The sequence below is a fragment of the Python bivittatus genome, unplaced genomic scaffold (assembly GCF_059951505.1).
Source record: "Python bivittatus isolate LINGU-HERP-01145 unplaced genomic scaffold, Pbiv_v1 ctg000480_np1212, whole genome shotgun sequence".
Classification (NCBI taxonomy): Eukaryota; Metazoa; Chordata; class Lepidosauria; order Squamata; family Pythonidae; genus Python; species Python bivittatus.
This window is the reverse complement of record NW_028277075.1, coordinates 92244331-92262842: the sequence shown is the minus strand read 5'-3', so window position 1 is coordinate 92262842 and position 18512 is coordinate 92244331. Positions and strand designations below refer to the sequence as shown.

At 35.8% G+C, this 18512-nt stretch overlaps 1 protein-coding gene across 1 annotated transcript in view; it reads left to right on the top strand.

Moving 5' to 3' along the window:
• Positions 1-18512, top strand: part of LRP1B (LDL receptor related protein 1B) — a 715984-nt gene that overhangs the window by 145811 nt on the left and 551661 nt on the right. Inside the window, exon 4 of the mRNA XM_088145133.1 lies at positions 15952-16089. Coding sequence (XP_088001259.1) covers positions 15952-16089 — 138 coding nt within the window. The remainder of the gene's footprint in view (positions 1-15951; positions 16090-18512) is intronic.

Here is an 18512-nt window from a genome sequence, read left to right as displayed (position 1 = left end):
CCAGCCTTTGTCTATATCTCTTCCACTTTATGTGAAGCACAATGTATTTTCCGTAGTCCATTGATTGATTAGAAATGAACAACACAAGAATATTTAAAAAGAAATTGGACATTGGGGCCCAGTATTAAAACAAAAAACAAGTCACAAAATCTATGGCACGTGCTTTTGTAATGCTTAGGGAGGCATCATTGTATATAATAAACCCCTTTATTAATTTTATTACGCTAAATTATGAAGACTCACAGTTAAAATGGTTTCATATTACTTCAATATATTGTCTTCATATGCAGGAATGATGTGCAGCACACTTTAAAATATATGTACATTTATGAGAGCTTGGAGACAAAAATGAATAATGGCAAAATAAGAAATTAATATATACATATGTGTGTGTGTGTGTGTGTGTGTGTGTGTATGTATGTATGTATGTATGTATATGTATATTGCTGCAGAATAGGCTTCCCAATTGCTGGCAATATAGAATAAATTATTTATGCTTTTACCTCTCTTGTCAAAAACTGGAATGACTCTTTCAGTCTTGTAAATGCCATTTAATTTAGACATTTATTTGTTTGATTTGCATCCCTCTTTTATTTTGTACATGCCTAAAAATTTGTAAATCATACATAACATCGCAACACATTTAGGATTTCAACAACAACAAAAAAACCCTCCTGTCCAGCCTCATATAGCAATTCGGAATATTTTTAAATATATCTTTCATTTGTAAAACAATTAGGAACACAATCTAGCATACTTACATTAAGCTAATTTCTATTTTAGAGCCCACTAATTTCAGTGGAATGGGAGACAATTCTTCATGAATTAGCAGAGCTGCAACTTTATGAGATGAATTTAACATCAACCCCATCTTATAGCTTTGGATGTCCTCTGAACAGAGAAGATCTCAACTCAGAAAAGCCCAAAAGAAAAAATGAGAGGACTGTTTCAGACTCTTTTCACATCTTAAAACCATGGGCTATTGCTGTTCTTTCTTACTGCCAGAATTAGACAGAAAGGCAAAACAAAGCAAAACAATTTAGCACTTGGAAGAAGAGGGAGAGATGCTAATTCTCTGTCTCTTCACTTCTGCCTTGCTTCTTTTAAAGCTCTATAGATTTTTTTAGTTCTCTCTGTCCGTGAAATGCTGAAACTGGTGTTTATTTTGTCCATTGTTTCTAGAGTTATAAATTATGCATGTTTATGTTAGCTGTAAAGCAGTTCTAAAGTTCTACATAGTTTATAATGCTGTAATACCTGGTGTGAAAATGTCTGCAAAGATTCTGTATTTAATATAGTAAAAAAGGAAATATAGATGGTATTTATAAAAAGGTATATATGAGCACCTTTATAAGAACAACAACGTCAGCATAGTCTATAACCTGTATACAAGGATGCCATAAGTGGTCCTTTGAAGGTATTCTAGTGGTATGAATGTATTAGTTGTGTTGCTGTTCTACACCTCAGGTGGGGAAGAGTAGAATGAAATTAAATATGTTTACTACTTTGCAGGCAATACATCCTGTATTTTCTATTACTTATGCTCACTGCATTTCTGGTGATATGTACATTAGTTTTCTCCTCCTCCTCCTCCTCCTCCTCCTCCTCCTCCTCCTCCTCCTCCTCCTCCTCCTCCTCCTCCTCCTCTCAAGTACTAATAGGTTTCTTAGAGTTGAAGAATGACCATTTACATGAGCCAACATTCATTTCTTACAACAGACATGAAACCCTGCTTTTAGTGTGTTACATTAAATCACAAGAAAAACCAATTAACAATTTTTATGTTAATGTTTAAAAGAACTTTTAAAACACCAGTTATTTAAGCATTCTGCAAGCTAAATAATTTTGAGGGGGAGGGAGAGACACATTTCCTTTGACTTGGAATTCAGTTGTAAAAGTCCAGTATTTCCTGGGTGATGCACTCTCAAGAGTTCCTTCTTTTGAGATTGGGAAGAGGCATATCATGAATGAACGATCTGCTCAGTATTTGGGGGTCATATCTGTAGGTTTCAGGGTCCCATTTCTGTTGTAGCTTTTTCCTATATTCAGAAATGAGAATTCCAGCTGCTTTTCAGTGGCCTTTTCCATGTTTGGAGATTTTCCAGATTTGAAACAAGCACTGACCACTTATGTGGTGGGGTTTCTGAGTGATTTAGAAAGCTGAACCCATTAGCTATCAGATTTATTTTCAAGAAGAAACACTCCAAAGATAATGGAACAGGGATTCCTCTGGAACTGGGGGCAGGTAATTACTCTTATATCATTTCCCTTCTTGCTAGGTGGCCAAGCACAGCCCACCAAGAAGAGGCCTCACTGCTCCCCTACAATAGTGGTCTGACATACAGTATTTTTCCCTTTCTCTTGTGAAAAAAAAAACCTGTAGCGAGGAAAAAAGGAAAGGTGGTAGCAGAGCAACAGCTAGCTGCAATTTTTTGAACTTTCCCTTTGGTCATTTGCAATGTGAGCAAGCTAGCATCATGGGACACAGAGCTCAGTGGTGAGGACACTTATCTAGATGCAACAAAGGATAGATAGGCAAAGCTACTGAGTATGTAGATGTGGCAAATGCTGTATTTACAATGAAGCTTCAATTTAATAGTCTCTTCAGGGGCAAAGGAGGTCTATTAAATCCAAATTTATATTAGTTCCATCCATTTCCCTCATTTACATCATGACATTATGACACAAGTAATATAATTTTGCAAGTATGTAGCATGTCATAATGTCATGATGCAAATGGTGTAAACTGACAGAAGTAACATAAGATAGCACCTGGAGTATTTTGGATGCAATACACTTTGTTATTCCAGGGTGCTGACTGGATAAAAAAGTGATCTGTTTTATCTGTAATCTCTAAATGGGGGTCCGTTAAGTCAAGAAAGTATTGAAAGTATTGAAAGTATTGAAGTATTATATACTTGTATTGAAGTATATAAGCTTCAGGTTATGCAATGACATTTTTTTGAAAAAGGGGTGGTGGAGAACATATAAATTTTAAAATATGCAGAATAGCTTTGACTTAATTAACTACAATTTTGAAAGTATTTTTCAACCAAAGATTAGTGGTGCATTCTAATTTTGCAACTAGCATTCCTGAAATAATGAGTAAAATGCATTCAGAATTTTAAAAAGCCCGGAATTTAGTCAGTTAGGCAAACTGCATCCTCTTGTGATTTCTTAATTGTACCTTTCCAAATGCCAAGCAGCTTTTTTTACTAATGAAGTTACTGTTTGACATTGTTTATTATTAACGACGCTTTATTCATACCAATGAGACATTTTACAATTTAATATGAAATAATAAGACTTGCGTATCACAAAATTTCATTTGGGGCACATAAGGGAATACTTTTTTCAAAATTATTGGAAGTGTTTAGTTCTCTCATAATTTGAGGGAAAATTCTTTTTTAAAAAATAATTCAATTGTTCAGCAAACTGAAATCGATTTTCAAAGAGACCCATTCCAAAGTTGATCTTATAAGTGATCTTCACTTTAACTGTTTATAGTCATAGCAGTCGTCACCATCATCATCATCATCAAATCTTTATTAAAGACATAAGGCCATCAATCAGAAAAATAAAGTAAAAATATGTCAGTCATAAAAAAAAAAGATGGAACACAGCATGGTCTCTAAAATTTTGTCATAAAGAAATCAATTTTGTAAGATATATATATATAGTTGAACTTTTGTCTCTCATTAAAGTCGTTTTGCACAGTGTTTTAGTTTCCAGCCTGGTGCCTTCATCACTTCACCAAACTGGCTCTTGACAATGAAAGAGGGGAGTGTTAAAAAATTATCCTCTCTGGGTGTCAAATATACTAGGTATACCACTGTTTTAATTGTTTTATCATTTTGTTTATATTGCACACTTTATTGTTAGTAGCCTTGTGTGCCCTATGGCTAAAAGTGAATGATATTAGATAGATAGAGAGGGAGAGAGAGAGAAAGAGAAGGAGTTAGTGGTAGGCAGTGAGAAAACTAATCAAATGGTCATACCAAACTCTTTAGGAGCTGAAAAATCCAAAAGCAATTGTAAATAATCTATACATACAGAGCAAATGGCCGCTGAAATGACAAATGCAAGGTATGAAATCATGCATGCTGGAGTTAAAACTCAAATTTCACAAATGTATTTATGGCATCTCCCGGGATCTTGGAATTATGGTGTATAGCTGAATGAAAATGCCAAGTTAATGTGTGGCTAATGTTAAAAAATAAGTAGACATGGTTATACTCAGAAGAGAAAAAAATGAATAGTACTTACACTGGTAATTATTAATTAAAAGCCTATCGACTTGAAGTTATATGCTTCCTGGATCAAGCAATTTAGAATCACTCCAGAACCACCATTTTCACCACAGTATCCAAGACAAGGCTATAAAGAAGACATGAGTATAATAATAGGGTGTTGCTTATATTCTAGCAGTTGGTTTAAGAAATACTATAATATTGGATTAACATTACCATTAATAGCTTTCCTTATGAATTTGTCTATCCTTTTTTTAAAACAGTCCAAGTTGGTTGCTGTCCCGACAACTTGTGGCAGTGAATGTTTTTGTTTCATTCTGCATAAACTATGTGAAGAAGAACTATGTTTAATGAGTCTTGATCAATCCCTCAGTATTGGGCTTTTTTTTTTTTTTTATAATCAGAGAGAAAAAGGTAGACAAACATTGCAGAGAATGCTGCACGGTATGAAAAGGGAGTACAGAGAATAGAGAAAAAGATTATATCTCTCCTTCTTTTTCCCCTTACATAGTGGGGAGCAGCTGGCCCTTAAATCACAAACCAGCCTTATGTGCCCAGAGGGAGTCACCTGACCCCTGAGAGCCAATGGAAGAAAAGAAGGGGGGTCTGCCAGGCTTTGGGGAGTAAGAGGTTTGGTGACTTTTGAGAGTTGGTGGAGTCCTGGATGAGAGGAGTTACCTCAAGCTAGGTGGGAAACAGAGTTGTTTGGCTGTAGCTAGAATTACGTTAGGTTTTTAAAACATTATTTATTTTATCTCTTTTTACTTGCGTGGAACCTTACCTTCTTTTGGCACCTTCAATAAACTGGATTTTTGTTTAAATCCTGGAGTTGACCAGTAGCCTTCTAACCTCTGCATCAGCTTGGCTGAGCTACAGACTCCCCAAAGTTTGGTTTGGTTTCCCTTCCTACAGTTCAGCCAGTCTAGGGTGGGAGGAGGAGTTCCCCTTCAGTCCTCCCCTGGTTCTCCAGAGGGCTGGTGGGGAAATGAGAAAGTGGTGGTAGTGAAGGGGTGGTAGCAGCTGTCAGCCCTTTGAGGCAGTCCAGACTAGGAAACCAAAGTTATGAATACTAATACTACTTTTATTACAGTAACAGATTTTTTCAAGTCTGAATACACCCCCCCCCCCTCCATTTATCTTTGTGAGAACTAGTGGGGGTTCTATCTGAGACACTTTCTCAAATTACAGTTCTGCCTTGGACTCAGATTTCTTTTATTTAACCATTGTCTTGGTTGCAGCTCATCCTCCTGTTCCTCATGATTATTCTTCTTCCCATTATAGCAGCAATGGGACCTACTTTTTCAGTCACTGTTCATCCCCAGGCATGTGTTACCTAGAACCAAAGTCCCCAAAGGGAAGGCTGGTTTGATCCTGAGGATGCCTTCTTTATTACACTGTACCTGCCATTTTATTCAGCTAAATGTTGGAAAGCTCTCCCATGGCTGAGGTAGTCCACACACATACACTGAAACTTTTCTAACACTTGAAAACTATTTCTGAAGAATAAACAGTGATACAGGTATGATTCTATCAGATATTATATAATGGCATCTGAGAATGACAATTTAATTTTCAATTTCTTTTTTAATGATCTCAAATGAAATTTGCAGCTTACACAGTAGCCAGCATTTTCAATAGTCTGTTTGCTACTTTTCCAAGATCCCTTTCTATATGATTCCCACCAGCTCAGTTCCAATTAATTTGTATGTAAAGTTGGGGGGGGGTGTTCCTCAATATACATTATCTTGTCTTTACTTTTACTGAACATCCTTGCCATTTTAATGCCCATTTTCCTTGTTTGATGAGATAGTGGGAGCCCTTCACTGTCACCTTTTGTTCTTATTTGGTTAAGGCTTTCATTTTCTGAAGGAAGACCTTTACACTAATCCCATCATTTTTAATTTTTTAAAATTTAGACAATGACTAGAAAGAAAATATGCAATAGGAGGACTGGATTAATATGTCCGATAAGTTTATAGTATATGGCCTTTGAAATTGAATGTAATCTTGGTAATTAAGCTGTGAATAGTACTACAGACACAGTGGAAGAAGTAAGAGCTTACATTTCTTTCACCTAGATCTCATTGTGTCCATAGTGTATAATGTAGGCTTAGCTACACATTTACTGTTTTCTAACCATTAACCATACCAACCCAAGCACTCTTCTCAAGTTAATTTGAATTAGTCATTTAAGTAAAACTTTGAAGCACCTAATTATACTTCAATACTTAAAAGCAAGAGCCCTGAATGGGTAGTACTGTTTGGATTGGACTTTGGAAACTTTCATGTGTACTAAAACGTATCCAAACAAAAAATCCCACCTTGAGCCAAAATGTTTCTTCCTTGTGAAAATTTATACAGGAAACTCTTTCTTTCTTTTGTTACATAGAAATGTCTTTTACTTTGAGATTTATCCTCATACAGATGATGAAATAATATGAACACATAATGATTAATCTGGAGATCTGGTCCAGTGTGTTTTTAACTTTGCAGACAATATCACTGCTCTTTGTACTTGTTATTTGTTAGTTACAGCCAACATAATTATCCACTGCTATTCATCATAGCCAATGTTGTCGATAAGAACAATAAATCAGTTGCAATATAACTCAGTAGAGAATTGTTTTATTCAAAGCACTTATGACTTGTTATTATTGTAATTACAATACTGAAATGGACAGAAACTTAGCTCAACAAGAATATTATTGCAAATAGCAATATATGACAAAAAACCAAAGAATGAGTGCATAAGTTGTAATGGCTTATGATTGACAGTGATAGGAATAGAATATTATAAGTAATCTCCATTTTGTTCTACTTTTTTTCCTCTTATTGTAAAATAAGGATTTTTATCAACAGAAACTTTACTTTTACAAGATTAATAGTCTAAGGATGTGTCCATCTTAGTTTTGCTTGGCCTCTGCACAGTTAATATTTATTTACAGTTAGAAAGTTTTATTCTAAGTTCTGTGAAAGGCCAAATGCAATACACAAGTTGTACCAAAAGTCAGGCCCCATAGACAATTCATTATATAAATTGCATTAAGAGTTCAGATTGGTTGCCATTTTTTCCCCTTACATGTTTGATACAGAGCTTTGAACATTCCTAAGTACAGTAACATTTTCTCTTAAAAAAATAAATAAAAAAAAATATTGTGAGCTGCCTATGGGGCCTGTCTTTTGATACAGACTTGAGGGTAAATATCAATCACTGAGAGGTGTAAAGAGTAAAGTGTACTAGCTGATATAACTGCTGAGATTTGAAGATGTGTCATTTTTAGCCAATGGGAGATGTTCCAGAAAACACTATGGTATAAGCATTCTTCTCTTGATTTATTTAACAGTCAGTGAAATGGGCAGGCTAATAGCAATTAGACAGCTGTCCCAAAGTTGTGCCACTAATCAGCTGAGAAAATTCAATGAAAGAACCCAACAACTCTACAGTTTAGTAAATCTCTAGAAGTTGACCACCTGGATCAGATGAATGGAAAATTTGGAAGAAAGAAGCATGGAGGAGCACAGAGATGTGGCTGTCATTGTCAGGAGGCCAATGAGAAGCAATGAGTTTTGCTACAGATAAAAGTCATGGTGAGGTGGGGAATAATATTAAGAAGATAACACACACCCCCGCAACAAAAAGTTCTATCATTGCAGTTATGAAACAAAGATGAAATGTGTGGGACCATTAGTATGTCTGTAAGGAAAAGCTCTATGTACTGATGACTCCTGTCCAATTCCAGCCAACCCTGTCCCAAAGATTCCTTTCAAGGTGGCTGGGTTCTCATGTCATGCTAATAGCTGGGTTTGAACATGCTAAAACAAAACCAAGAAAATAAAACATACAGAGAAACTATGAGAGAATAAAATCAGAACTCTAGAGAATAGGAGCTGGAATGAGGAAAAAAATAGTGGAAAATTCCAAGCAATCAAGGCGGGAAATCTGGCCTTGATTTTAAGTAGGGACTGATGTTTTTACAGCAAGGCAAACCAGTTGGCAGTGTAGAAGATGGTTCTGCAAATTCTTTCTTTCTTTCTCTCTGCCCAAGTTTAGGAACAGGATCTTACACTCAATGTGTAAAATGTCCAGGGATCAACTTACTTTTCTTTAAAGATTTAAAATATTTTGGATAGGACTATGAGGGAGAAAAATATGAAAGTGCTTATGCCTGGAGTACCAATATATTATCAAGGTGTGGAATTATATTTTATGATAGAAAAACACTGTACATAGTCTTTTACCAACACTATACTTTATTCTTACCCTTGAATAAGTACTGAACATGATGGGGTTTACTTCTGATGTTTGGCCTCTATGTGAGAAGTCACAAGATTGTAATTTTTTCTTTATATTTATTTATTTAGAGAGTAATTTCTTGGCTGAGATGTCTCATGAACACCCTCTCATTCAGATGTTTTGATGTCTACTGTCTCTTAGCTATGTAAAGTATTCATATATATTTGTGTAAAGAGACAAAGAAGAAAGTATTAGTAGTTTTAATGTGTTCTGTAATGGAGATTTAAAAATTGATATTTACATTTTAGTAAAAAGCTTAATGATAATAAATTAAGACTTCCTTGCTCTGAAAAGTGCATGGAAATTATGCTTTTGTCTGCTTCAAAATCTCCTTTCATTGTTTATTTATGGGTTTAAATTTTATTACCCAAATACTCTATTCTTCAGGAATATAGTATTTTCATTTCAGCCTATGCTTATAAAACATGGGTTTAATGGTATTTGTATGGATTAGTCTTTCTAGCTTAAGTATGGCGCTACTTTACCTTAATTACAATCATTAATCAAGCATCATTACATAATAATTCAGAGACAGACCATGGGTGCTGATTTTATGAAATCATTGCAGAAATGTTTTTGTTTTGATTGTTGGTAGCTTATATTATATTGTGTCAGATATCTTTTAATGGGTTGGCTTTCTTCAAACGTGCAAGTACCTATATGAGGTTTACTCAGGCTGCAATCCGTTTGAGGCATGACTGAGATAGCTGTGTCAGCTGATCCATATACGTAGTTGTTAGCAGGTGGGTTTCTGTCTATAACTCTTGGCTTGGACCAGCAGTGTCAAGCTGATGGTCATAGCAGTGCTACTAAAGCCCCACTCCTATGTATGTGCCTCTGATGCTGATCCAGACCTCATTGGTTTGGACTTCTGCTGGGAGCTAACTCTTCCTCTGCTGCCAGACTGCTGTCTGGAAAACAGAAGAGGGTATCAGAAAGAAAAAGACAGTAAGAAAGAGATGCTGTGTTATATGAAGCATATTGGTGAATCTGGAAACACTGCTGGAAGGGCTAAACATTCTCCCGGTCTTTGGAGTTCCCAGTGTCTGAGCTTAAGGGCATCAAATTTTTGCCAACTGTCAGCTTGCTTAACAAGACTCACAACCCTGCCTTCTCCATTAGGTAAATCAGGACAGCACTCCTGGTCCCTTATTTCTGTCCTCTGCAACCACCATGAATAGTGGAGATTAGGGGAATTGTAGTTAAGTAAGACTTAGAGTGCTGTTATTTCCCATTCACTCCAGCTCCGATTTTATAAGGTTTATTTTTTAGTATGAAAAAATAACTTGTACATTTATTATACCTCCTGTAAATATTTTTGTTTCAGTATTTTTTATATTTGTATAATAATCTTACATTGAACATTGATGGCACATCTTCCTTTTTTAAAACAATACTTTTTATTGAATTTTTTTAACAGTAATAAAAGATATTAGGAAAGGAAATAGGAAAGGAAAAGTAGAAAAAGAAGGGATAGAAAGTGCAGAAAATAAGAGAAAGAGAGAAAAAAAGAAAGAAAAAGATATTTAAAGAAATTACTTCTGATCTTCCTTACAGCAGTTACAAGCAAGCTTAATATCTATCTTCCGCCTTTAAAGTTACATTACATAGATAACTTCTTCCCATATCTCAACCCTTTTCCATCAGCAAATCCAAAAATCATTAATGGTCCTATCCAATTTTAGCAAAAAGTCCACCAGATATACAATCAAGCAGTAAACAATACCCTAATCAAGGAACTACCAGAAAAACACACAAACACACACACACACACACACACAGAGGCAGGGCAAGCCACTGTATATAAACAGAGAGCAAACCCCATTCTAGCACTGAAGATGTTACCTAGCTGGGTAACGAAACATTTGCAAGAAAACAGCCAAGGACAGAGAACCCCAAGGACTCCATAGTTCAACCCTGACCTGCACATATTCTGTTCTATTGGAACTCCTAATCTGGAATTAATGTCAAAATGATGAGATTTCATGCTGCGACCTACCCAATACTACCTATGTATGTTCACATACACAGAGAGACACACACAGCCAAAATAAAAGAGTTATTTACTGTCATGTATTCTGGCTCTAGAGTTTCACAGTTCCTGAATGGAACTCATAGACTTTCTGACTCAATTGCTACTACAAATTTATTTTACCAATATTACCTAATCTTGAGACAGCAATATATCAAGAAAAAAAATTAACTACAACTACCCTGGTCACTCAATGTCAGAATAATTGTTTTTCTATGTTATCTAGTTTGTTTTAAGCAGAATTTTGAAAAATACCTTAGAAATATAGTTTCACAAGACACAGATTTCTCTATCTAGCCTAGCCGAGCGTATTCATTTTCACTTCCTCCTGGGAAGTGAAGGCATTTGCAAGAAGACCTGTGATTCCCTTTCACGCATCTGCACTCAGACAACATTAAAACTTTCAGAATACTTACATGTTTTTCAGTACAGCTTGTAGAAGAAAAAAGATATATGAACCAAATGACGTCATTTGGTAAACATATGTAAGACACTGAGTTAAATTAACTGGTGAAAATTATTTTGCTATCGTATTTATGCAAGCAAGATTTCATGGAGTAAATGGACAGTTTTGTGTAAAACGTTATTTTCAGAGTGCTCCCACCTTATGTTATAAACCTAAACACACATATACATACACACACAATCTCTCTCTCACACACACACATGCACATCAATTCCTGCCAGGCAATTATTCTTTAAATTGTGGTATTGTTGGTGAACAGCTTGCAGTGGTACAGTTCAGCTACAGTGTTCTCCCCAGAAATTTTTTCTAGATGGGTAGGATGAAAAAGTAGCTGGGCGGGGGTATTGCAGTATTATAAAATAATTGAATAAATAAAAGTAAACCTTGCAGTACTCACTGTGACTTCCTTTTAAACATCAATTCTTTGTTTCTTCTTAGAGGTCCACTTGTCTGCAGCTTTTCCATAATCAAAGTCACTTGGATCTAGTCTCTTCAGAAAAATCAACATACGATTATTTAAAGTGCTCTGATTCATGAGATTTCTAAAGCAGCTCTTTATTCTTTTTAGGAAAGAAAATCCCTTTTCACATTCAGCGGTGCTTGCCTGTATGACCAGTCCAACAGCAGCTACAGTAGTTCTGCTAAAATTTAAAAAGACTCTGTGAGCTTAGATATTGTTGCTAATTTTAGTAAGATCTGTTTTGGTTTTAGGTTTTTGAACGGCTGGCTTTTAATCATTTTTATGAAATGTCCTATTCTTGTTTGCTATTGTCATAGTATTAAAACAGCAGGACTGCCATTTTTGGAGTAATGGTCAAAAAGAATCTCAGCAGACTCATTTGAATCCTGAGCTTCCACACTGAAAACTTTTGAAAAGCAGAAAATGACTGGAATATCAGGGAATCCTGCATCCAGATGGTTAACATCTAACCCTCCCATCAGGTCCAGGAAAATAGGCATATTACAGGTCCCATCTATTAAAGAGTGCCATCTAATGGGACCCAGGAGGAAAGCCTTTTCTGCCAGAGACCCCACCCCTTGGAACATCATCCCTCGGGAGGTCTGACTGGCCCCAACCCGGCTTGCCTTCCAAAGGTTCTAAAGACATGCCTCTGTCAATGTGCCTGGGGTTCTATATATGGGTTGGAGTCTGCTAGATGGCTGCTTTGATTGACACATGGCTTGTACTTGTCTGCTTATTATGTTTCCTGGTTTAAAATGTTGGTTTTAATTGTGTTTTTAATTTGGGTTTAAAGGGGCTATTTATATTTTTATTGACTTTTATATTTTGTTTATTGGCTGTGTTGTTGGTTGTTGTATTATGCAAGGCACCCAGAGTCACAAATGTGTGCCTATACAAACTGAATAAATAAATAAATAAATAGATAGATAGATAAATGTATGTATGCATCATAAATTGCAGTGTTGAATGTCACCAGATCAGCCTATACGCAAACAATATGAAGATCTGACCATTGATTTGCATGACACTGACAAAGTTTTTTAAAATGTCTTCCTGGAGTGTCTTTCAATTCCATGATGGATTTTGTAGTCTGCAAGGTTGGTTCTGTTTCTGTTGGGTTGACATTGCCAAGCTCTAGCTAAATGAGACAATAAAGGTAACACATATGAAAGCATCATCAGAGAAGCAACAAAATTGTGTTTTCTTACATCTACTAATGTCATTTCATTCAGTGGCCCCTCTTTCAATTACAGCTATGACACTCATCATGCAGTCTTACAGACTGTGCTACAGTGTCACAAGATATCCATCAGTATCACTGGCCATTTTCTTTTTAATTTGGAGAATGCTCAGAATATTTTGGATCAGAGTTAAACCAGCCATCCTGACTGAGGAATTTTTGAAAAAATAAAACAGTTGCCTTAAGATATCATTACGTTTCACTAAATAAGATATATCAGCAGCTGCCTGGGCACTTGCAAGGACCAGCTGGTAGTATACACAATGACAGTTGACCAAGAGACCAGCTGTTTTATCTTTGAGCAGTTTTGCAACTCTTTTTTTTTCCCAATTGTAACAGCCACCCCATCTAATCCTTGTCCGGCCCAATTATTATTGACTGCAAACAGCCCAGCTAGAGCATCACTTTCTGGTGCCCTTTTACAGACTGCAGATAGGCTGTTTTAATTCTCCACCCCTCCTTTGTGCAATATATATTGATATTTCCACTGCTATTCTCCTCCTTCTGGCCAATCGAAGTCCTGATATGATGTGGCCCTTGTGACAATTATAGGCAGAAGTCTCTTTTTTTTAGATATGGCATCTCAACTCAATTAAAGCTAAAGTCAAAGCTAAACTCTTATTAAAGTAAAGTGGAAAGTATTTTATAGAAATCATTTCAGAAAACTGAAGCTGCAAGTGAAACTGCAGCTGCAAAAGCTGTTGCAACATAGCCCTTTTTGACACTGGGAACTGTGGATCATTTGGAAGAGAAAGCAGAACACAGGACATCTCCAGTCCCTGCAACTTTCATAGCAATTAAAGTCATCATTAGATGCAGATGGACTTGCAGCCCTGTCCTTTGAGAAGTATCTAAAGGAAAATCCCACTGAGTCAGACTGGACAGATTTCCCAAATAAATTCACCCTTTTTACATGGCAGTGAACCCATAAAAAACAAAGAGGGGATGCAGAATAAATCTCGAATGTTCTGTGTACATTCCATTGCCCTTGAAGATGAGAAGGTTCTGAAATGCTGAAGAGTCTGTGTCACTGAAGTCACACTTTGAACAAAAGTGGCGGTCACCCTTTGAAGAACCCTGGGTGGGGGGAGGGGATAAATATAAATTGGTAATTAACCCAGTGCTTCAGTAAAAGCAAACAGAAAACATTATTTAAATGTATCCCTTTGAATGTCTAAAATATATGAATGTAGCTCTTGAAGTGATATAAATTGTGGTGTAAGATGCTAATTTGTTTCATTCATGTATTGGGAAATCAAAGTTCATAAGGCTTTGATGTTTGCTGAAGGACCATGAGATGGTACTCTGTAGGAAGGCTTGACTTGAGCAGGAAAAAATGTATTTATTTTTTGTCTTAATTGTACTCTGGATGCTAGGTTGAATAGGAAGGCTCTGGTCTCAGCCGAAGAGTACTGATAATAATAGTTCAATTCTTATGCTAATGTAGAAGCTTGTTATGAAATAGGGAGGAGAACTTTCTGAATTATCAAAACAAGTTGTAATTAATATAATTACAACAATTTACAGTCTAAATCTTTCTTAAATATGTTGCGGCTGCTGAAAAAGTACTTCTAACCTTCCAGGCCAAGCTTTCACCATGCAGCCCTTTGACAGAATCACGACTTCAAGGGACTACGAAATACTTAATGTCTTTACTCATTTTCCTGCACAAATGTGTATGGTATCCCCCCTACCTTTTAAATCTCTAGCCACTATATATTGCTTATCTGGACCATAAAAGGTGTGAAGTGTTAAGAAAATGGTTGAAGCAGGAGAAACAAGAAAAAGAAAAAGAAAAAAAATGTTGGTGGGGAAGAAAGTAATCTATGGAGTTAAAGTAATTGAAAAAATCAGTGGTCATCTTCTCTGCAGGTGGTAGGGCTAGCTTTATGTAACCTTATTCAGTTTTCCAGATCCCCTTGTAAATGTATGTATGTATGTATGTATGTATGTATGTATGTATGTATTTATTTTTTTATTTATTTATCATGTTTATATAGCCGCTCATCTCACGCAAGGTGACTCTGGGCAGTGTACAACAATTTAAAAAATAAATACATAAAAAGAACTACATATAAAAAAAAACTATAAAAACACACAAAACAAGAGGGGATAAAATTAATAAGGGAGCCATCGTAAAATCTCCCTAGTCCCCTGGGAGCCCCGGGCCTGATCACATAGCCAGTTCTTGAGGGACTTACGGAATGTTAAGAGGGATGGAGCTAATCTCACTTTTGGGGGGAGAAGATTCCACAAGGCGGGTGCCACGGCAGAGGAGGCCCACCTCCTGGGACCTGCCAAATGTAATTCTCTAACAGACAGGATCTGCATTATTCCATATTTTGAGATCTGTTTCCTATAACAGTAAAAGAAGAATATATTTTTTTCAGTTTTAACATTAATATAGGTATATATACAAAATTTATATTTGAACAGAGAGCATGAGAAGTGGCCTATGAAAGAATCTTCACAATAATAATTGTATGTTGCTTGCCAGGTTTAGAAAAACAAAACAAGACAATAAGCATTTCATTGTACAGGTACCCAGGAACTCATTCAGACCCATTCTAGATCTCAACTGTTGACTGAGAAAAACAGAATTCAGGCAATACTTTTATAACAGGCCTTAAACAATAATTTATGAATATTAAAAACCCTAGAAAATGTCGGGCTTTGTGTGTGTGTGTGTGTGTATGTTAATGATAATGTCTATTTGTTGAGATGGTCTTTTTCTCTACTTGGAATTGTTGACTAACTCTTGCTAATATTAGAGTACCAAGCTCTTGTGGTAATTATTATTTTTCAATATAAATTAGGAGCGGTGAACATTATTTAATTATTATTTTTCAATGCAATTAAATAATGTTCACCATTCCTAATTTTGCCAGATATAAATTTCAGCTTCTTTAAACTTTAGATGAATGCAGTTCTGCCATAAAAAATGATAAATTGTGTCGTTTTAAAATAATCCTCTTTAAGCAGTTGGTTTTCTTTTAATTATGCTAATCCTTATTAAGAGACTATAATTCTGCTAGTAATGCATAGAAAAGCTGTATAGCAGACAAATGCATAAAAAAGCTTGTAGCTAGCATAAACGTGGACATATGCAAGTACATGATTGTACAGTGTTTTGTTTACATTAGTAATCCTTACGTATTTGGACAGAATTAAACTGCTTATTAATTACCCCTTTCTATTATTTTTAGGTCCTGAAAAAATAGAATTCAAGTGTCCTCTGAATCATATTAAATGTATTGGCCCAAACAGATGTATTCACTTATCTCAACTCTGCAATGGTGTCTATGATTGTCCTGATGAATATGATGAAGGAGTGCATTGTCAGGGTAAGTGATTTTGGGGATTTGTGAGGAGAATGCCTGGATACTTTTCAAAAGAATGTCTTGCTTCTTTGAATCTACAGCAAGCTAGGAACCCTCCTTTGCTGAGTTTTCTTTGAAACGCTTATAAACTGCCTTCCTCATCATATCACATTACATACTGCCAGTATATGAATGTAGTACTTTTTAAATGCATCAATACAGCTTTCTCATTCCAGTAACCCTGAAATCTGTTTTTTAAATTGTACCTTCAATCAACATTTGTCTGTGCTTTCTTGACATTCAACCAATCCAACAGTTATATTTTTGCTTATTGTTTTTTGGTTTTTTGCAATTGCTTCCTTCTTCAATCCATAACAATATCCACTTGACTGACTCCATGTTGCTATGAGACTCCTGAAGTTATTGTTTTGCTACATCTTATTATCTCTTCATCTGTTCTACTTATGCCCTTCTGCAAGTTATCCATCTTCTCTCATTTTCATGTGTACTTGGAGTCAGCTCTGCCATTTTTGGTGTCTTTCCTTCTACATTAATCAGTGTACTTCTACCTCCCAAACATCCTTTCATTCAGAACCTATGTATTAAATTACAATTTTTGTGTTTCTCATCCATGTGTCAAATCCATTTGTCAAGTCCCTATCTCTCACCTTGACATATGCACCTGATCTGAAAAAGAAAAAAAGCAATTGTAACTGGCATAACATGATCAGATATTCAGTACTGTATCCAATGTTAGCAAATGTATTGAGGACAAAATTTTTTCAGATGACCTTCCATGGCTACAAAGTTGGCTAATATGACATGACAGAATGAATTGTATTATCAATTTTACAAGTTTGAGCATGAAACATGTCAGATATGAGAATAACCACTGCCCTGTACTGTTTTCGTAGTGGTAGCAAGATAATACTTTAATATTGCAAACCGTTATCCATCTTCCTTGAATAACATCCTGAAATGATTTTACAAATGATTTTATAAAATCTGTAAAGTAAAAAACTGGGTTGCTACTTTCTCACCTTGATTTTAAGGGAAGAAAATTATTTTTCCTAATGAAGCTACATGAAATAGGGGCACCCTCCTCCCCTTTACAAGATCTAATTTAGCAGCATTTATTGTTATTACAGTAGAAAGTAGACCGTTCCTTGTACTAATACTCATAGGAGTGATTTTATTAATCCTTTGTCCCTTGTTTTATTAAGGAGTAAAGGAAGCTAAAACCTCATTAGAACAATAGATAATGAAGTTTATTTGTCATGTGAAACTTAAAGTCAGGGAGAGAAATATTGTTATAGAATATAAAGAATAGGTAAATTGTCATTTAGAAGGGAGGGGGAGGACAGAAAGAAAAAAAAGGGAAAGTTTTGTTCAACATAATATACACCTGTATAATATACACCAAACCCCATATTTATATTGATCTGGGCTGCCTTTCTTTCTTTCTTTCTTTCTTTCTTTCTTTCTTTCTTTCTTTCTTTCTTTCTTTCTTTCTTTCTTTCTTCCTTTCTTCCTTTCTTCCTTTCTTCCTTTCTTCCTTTCTTCCTTTCTTCCTTTCTTCCTTCCTTTCTTCCTTTCTTCCTTTCTTCCTTTCCTTCTTTCCTTCTTTCCTTCTTTCCTTCTTCCCACTCTAGAAAACTTAATTAGCTGGAAAAAATGTGTGATAAAAGAGACAGCATTGCTGTCTCTTAATATTTAATGATCAACAGCAAACAAACGAAAAGAGAAAAGAAAACAACATGCAATGAGATGAAATGTTGATGGAATAGTACTTGTTCCAAAATCAAAGTCATAGCTGTTCTTTAGCATGAAAGGAATTGCTATCAAGAAGTTATCTTGCATACAAAAATATCTGTGCTACATTCATGCTTGCCTGATTACCGCTATTTCTTATGTGTTATAACACACACCCTTGATTTTTTTTTTATTAAAAACTATATGGGAAACTAGCATGCTGCAGAACAAAGAGCCATGCCCTTGTGATTGCATCACACCACTTGTTTGGAATGTGTCCGCTTGCATCTCGGTCCCCCCCCCCCCTGCAGAATTAAGGGGGCAATGAGGACATCCTCACCAGTTTACTTTTTGGAAAATGGTGCTTGTTGATGGCCTCAGCCACAAGGCTGCTGTCAGACGTAATGCCTTTATGGAAGACAGAAACATGGATAAATGTCTCAGAAATGTGACATGGCACAACTATGGTTAAATATGTATTGCAGTTCAGAAATGGTAGCCTTTACAAAAGATATCAGTCTTTGAGCTATCTTGAGTCAATTTTGATTCTGAACTTATGTCTTCCTTGGGCTCAAATCCAGCACTGTCTCTTCCCATGTTTTCTTCTATCCTGTAATAGTAGTTTGGCTTTTTGTTACCACTCCCTCAAGTAGCAGTTGGCTGTTCCTATTCTCCATGTTTTTGCTCTGGGAATG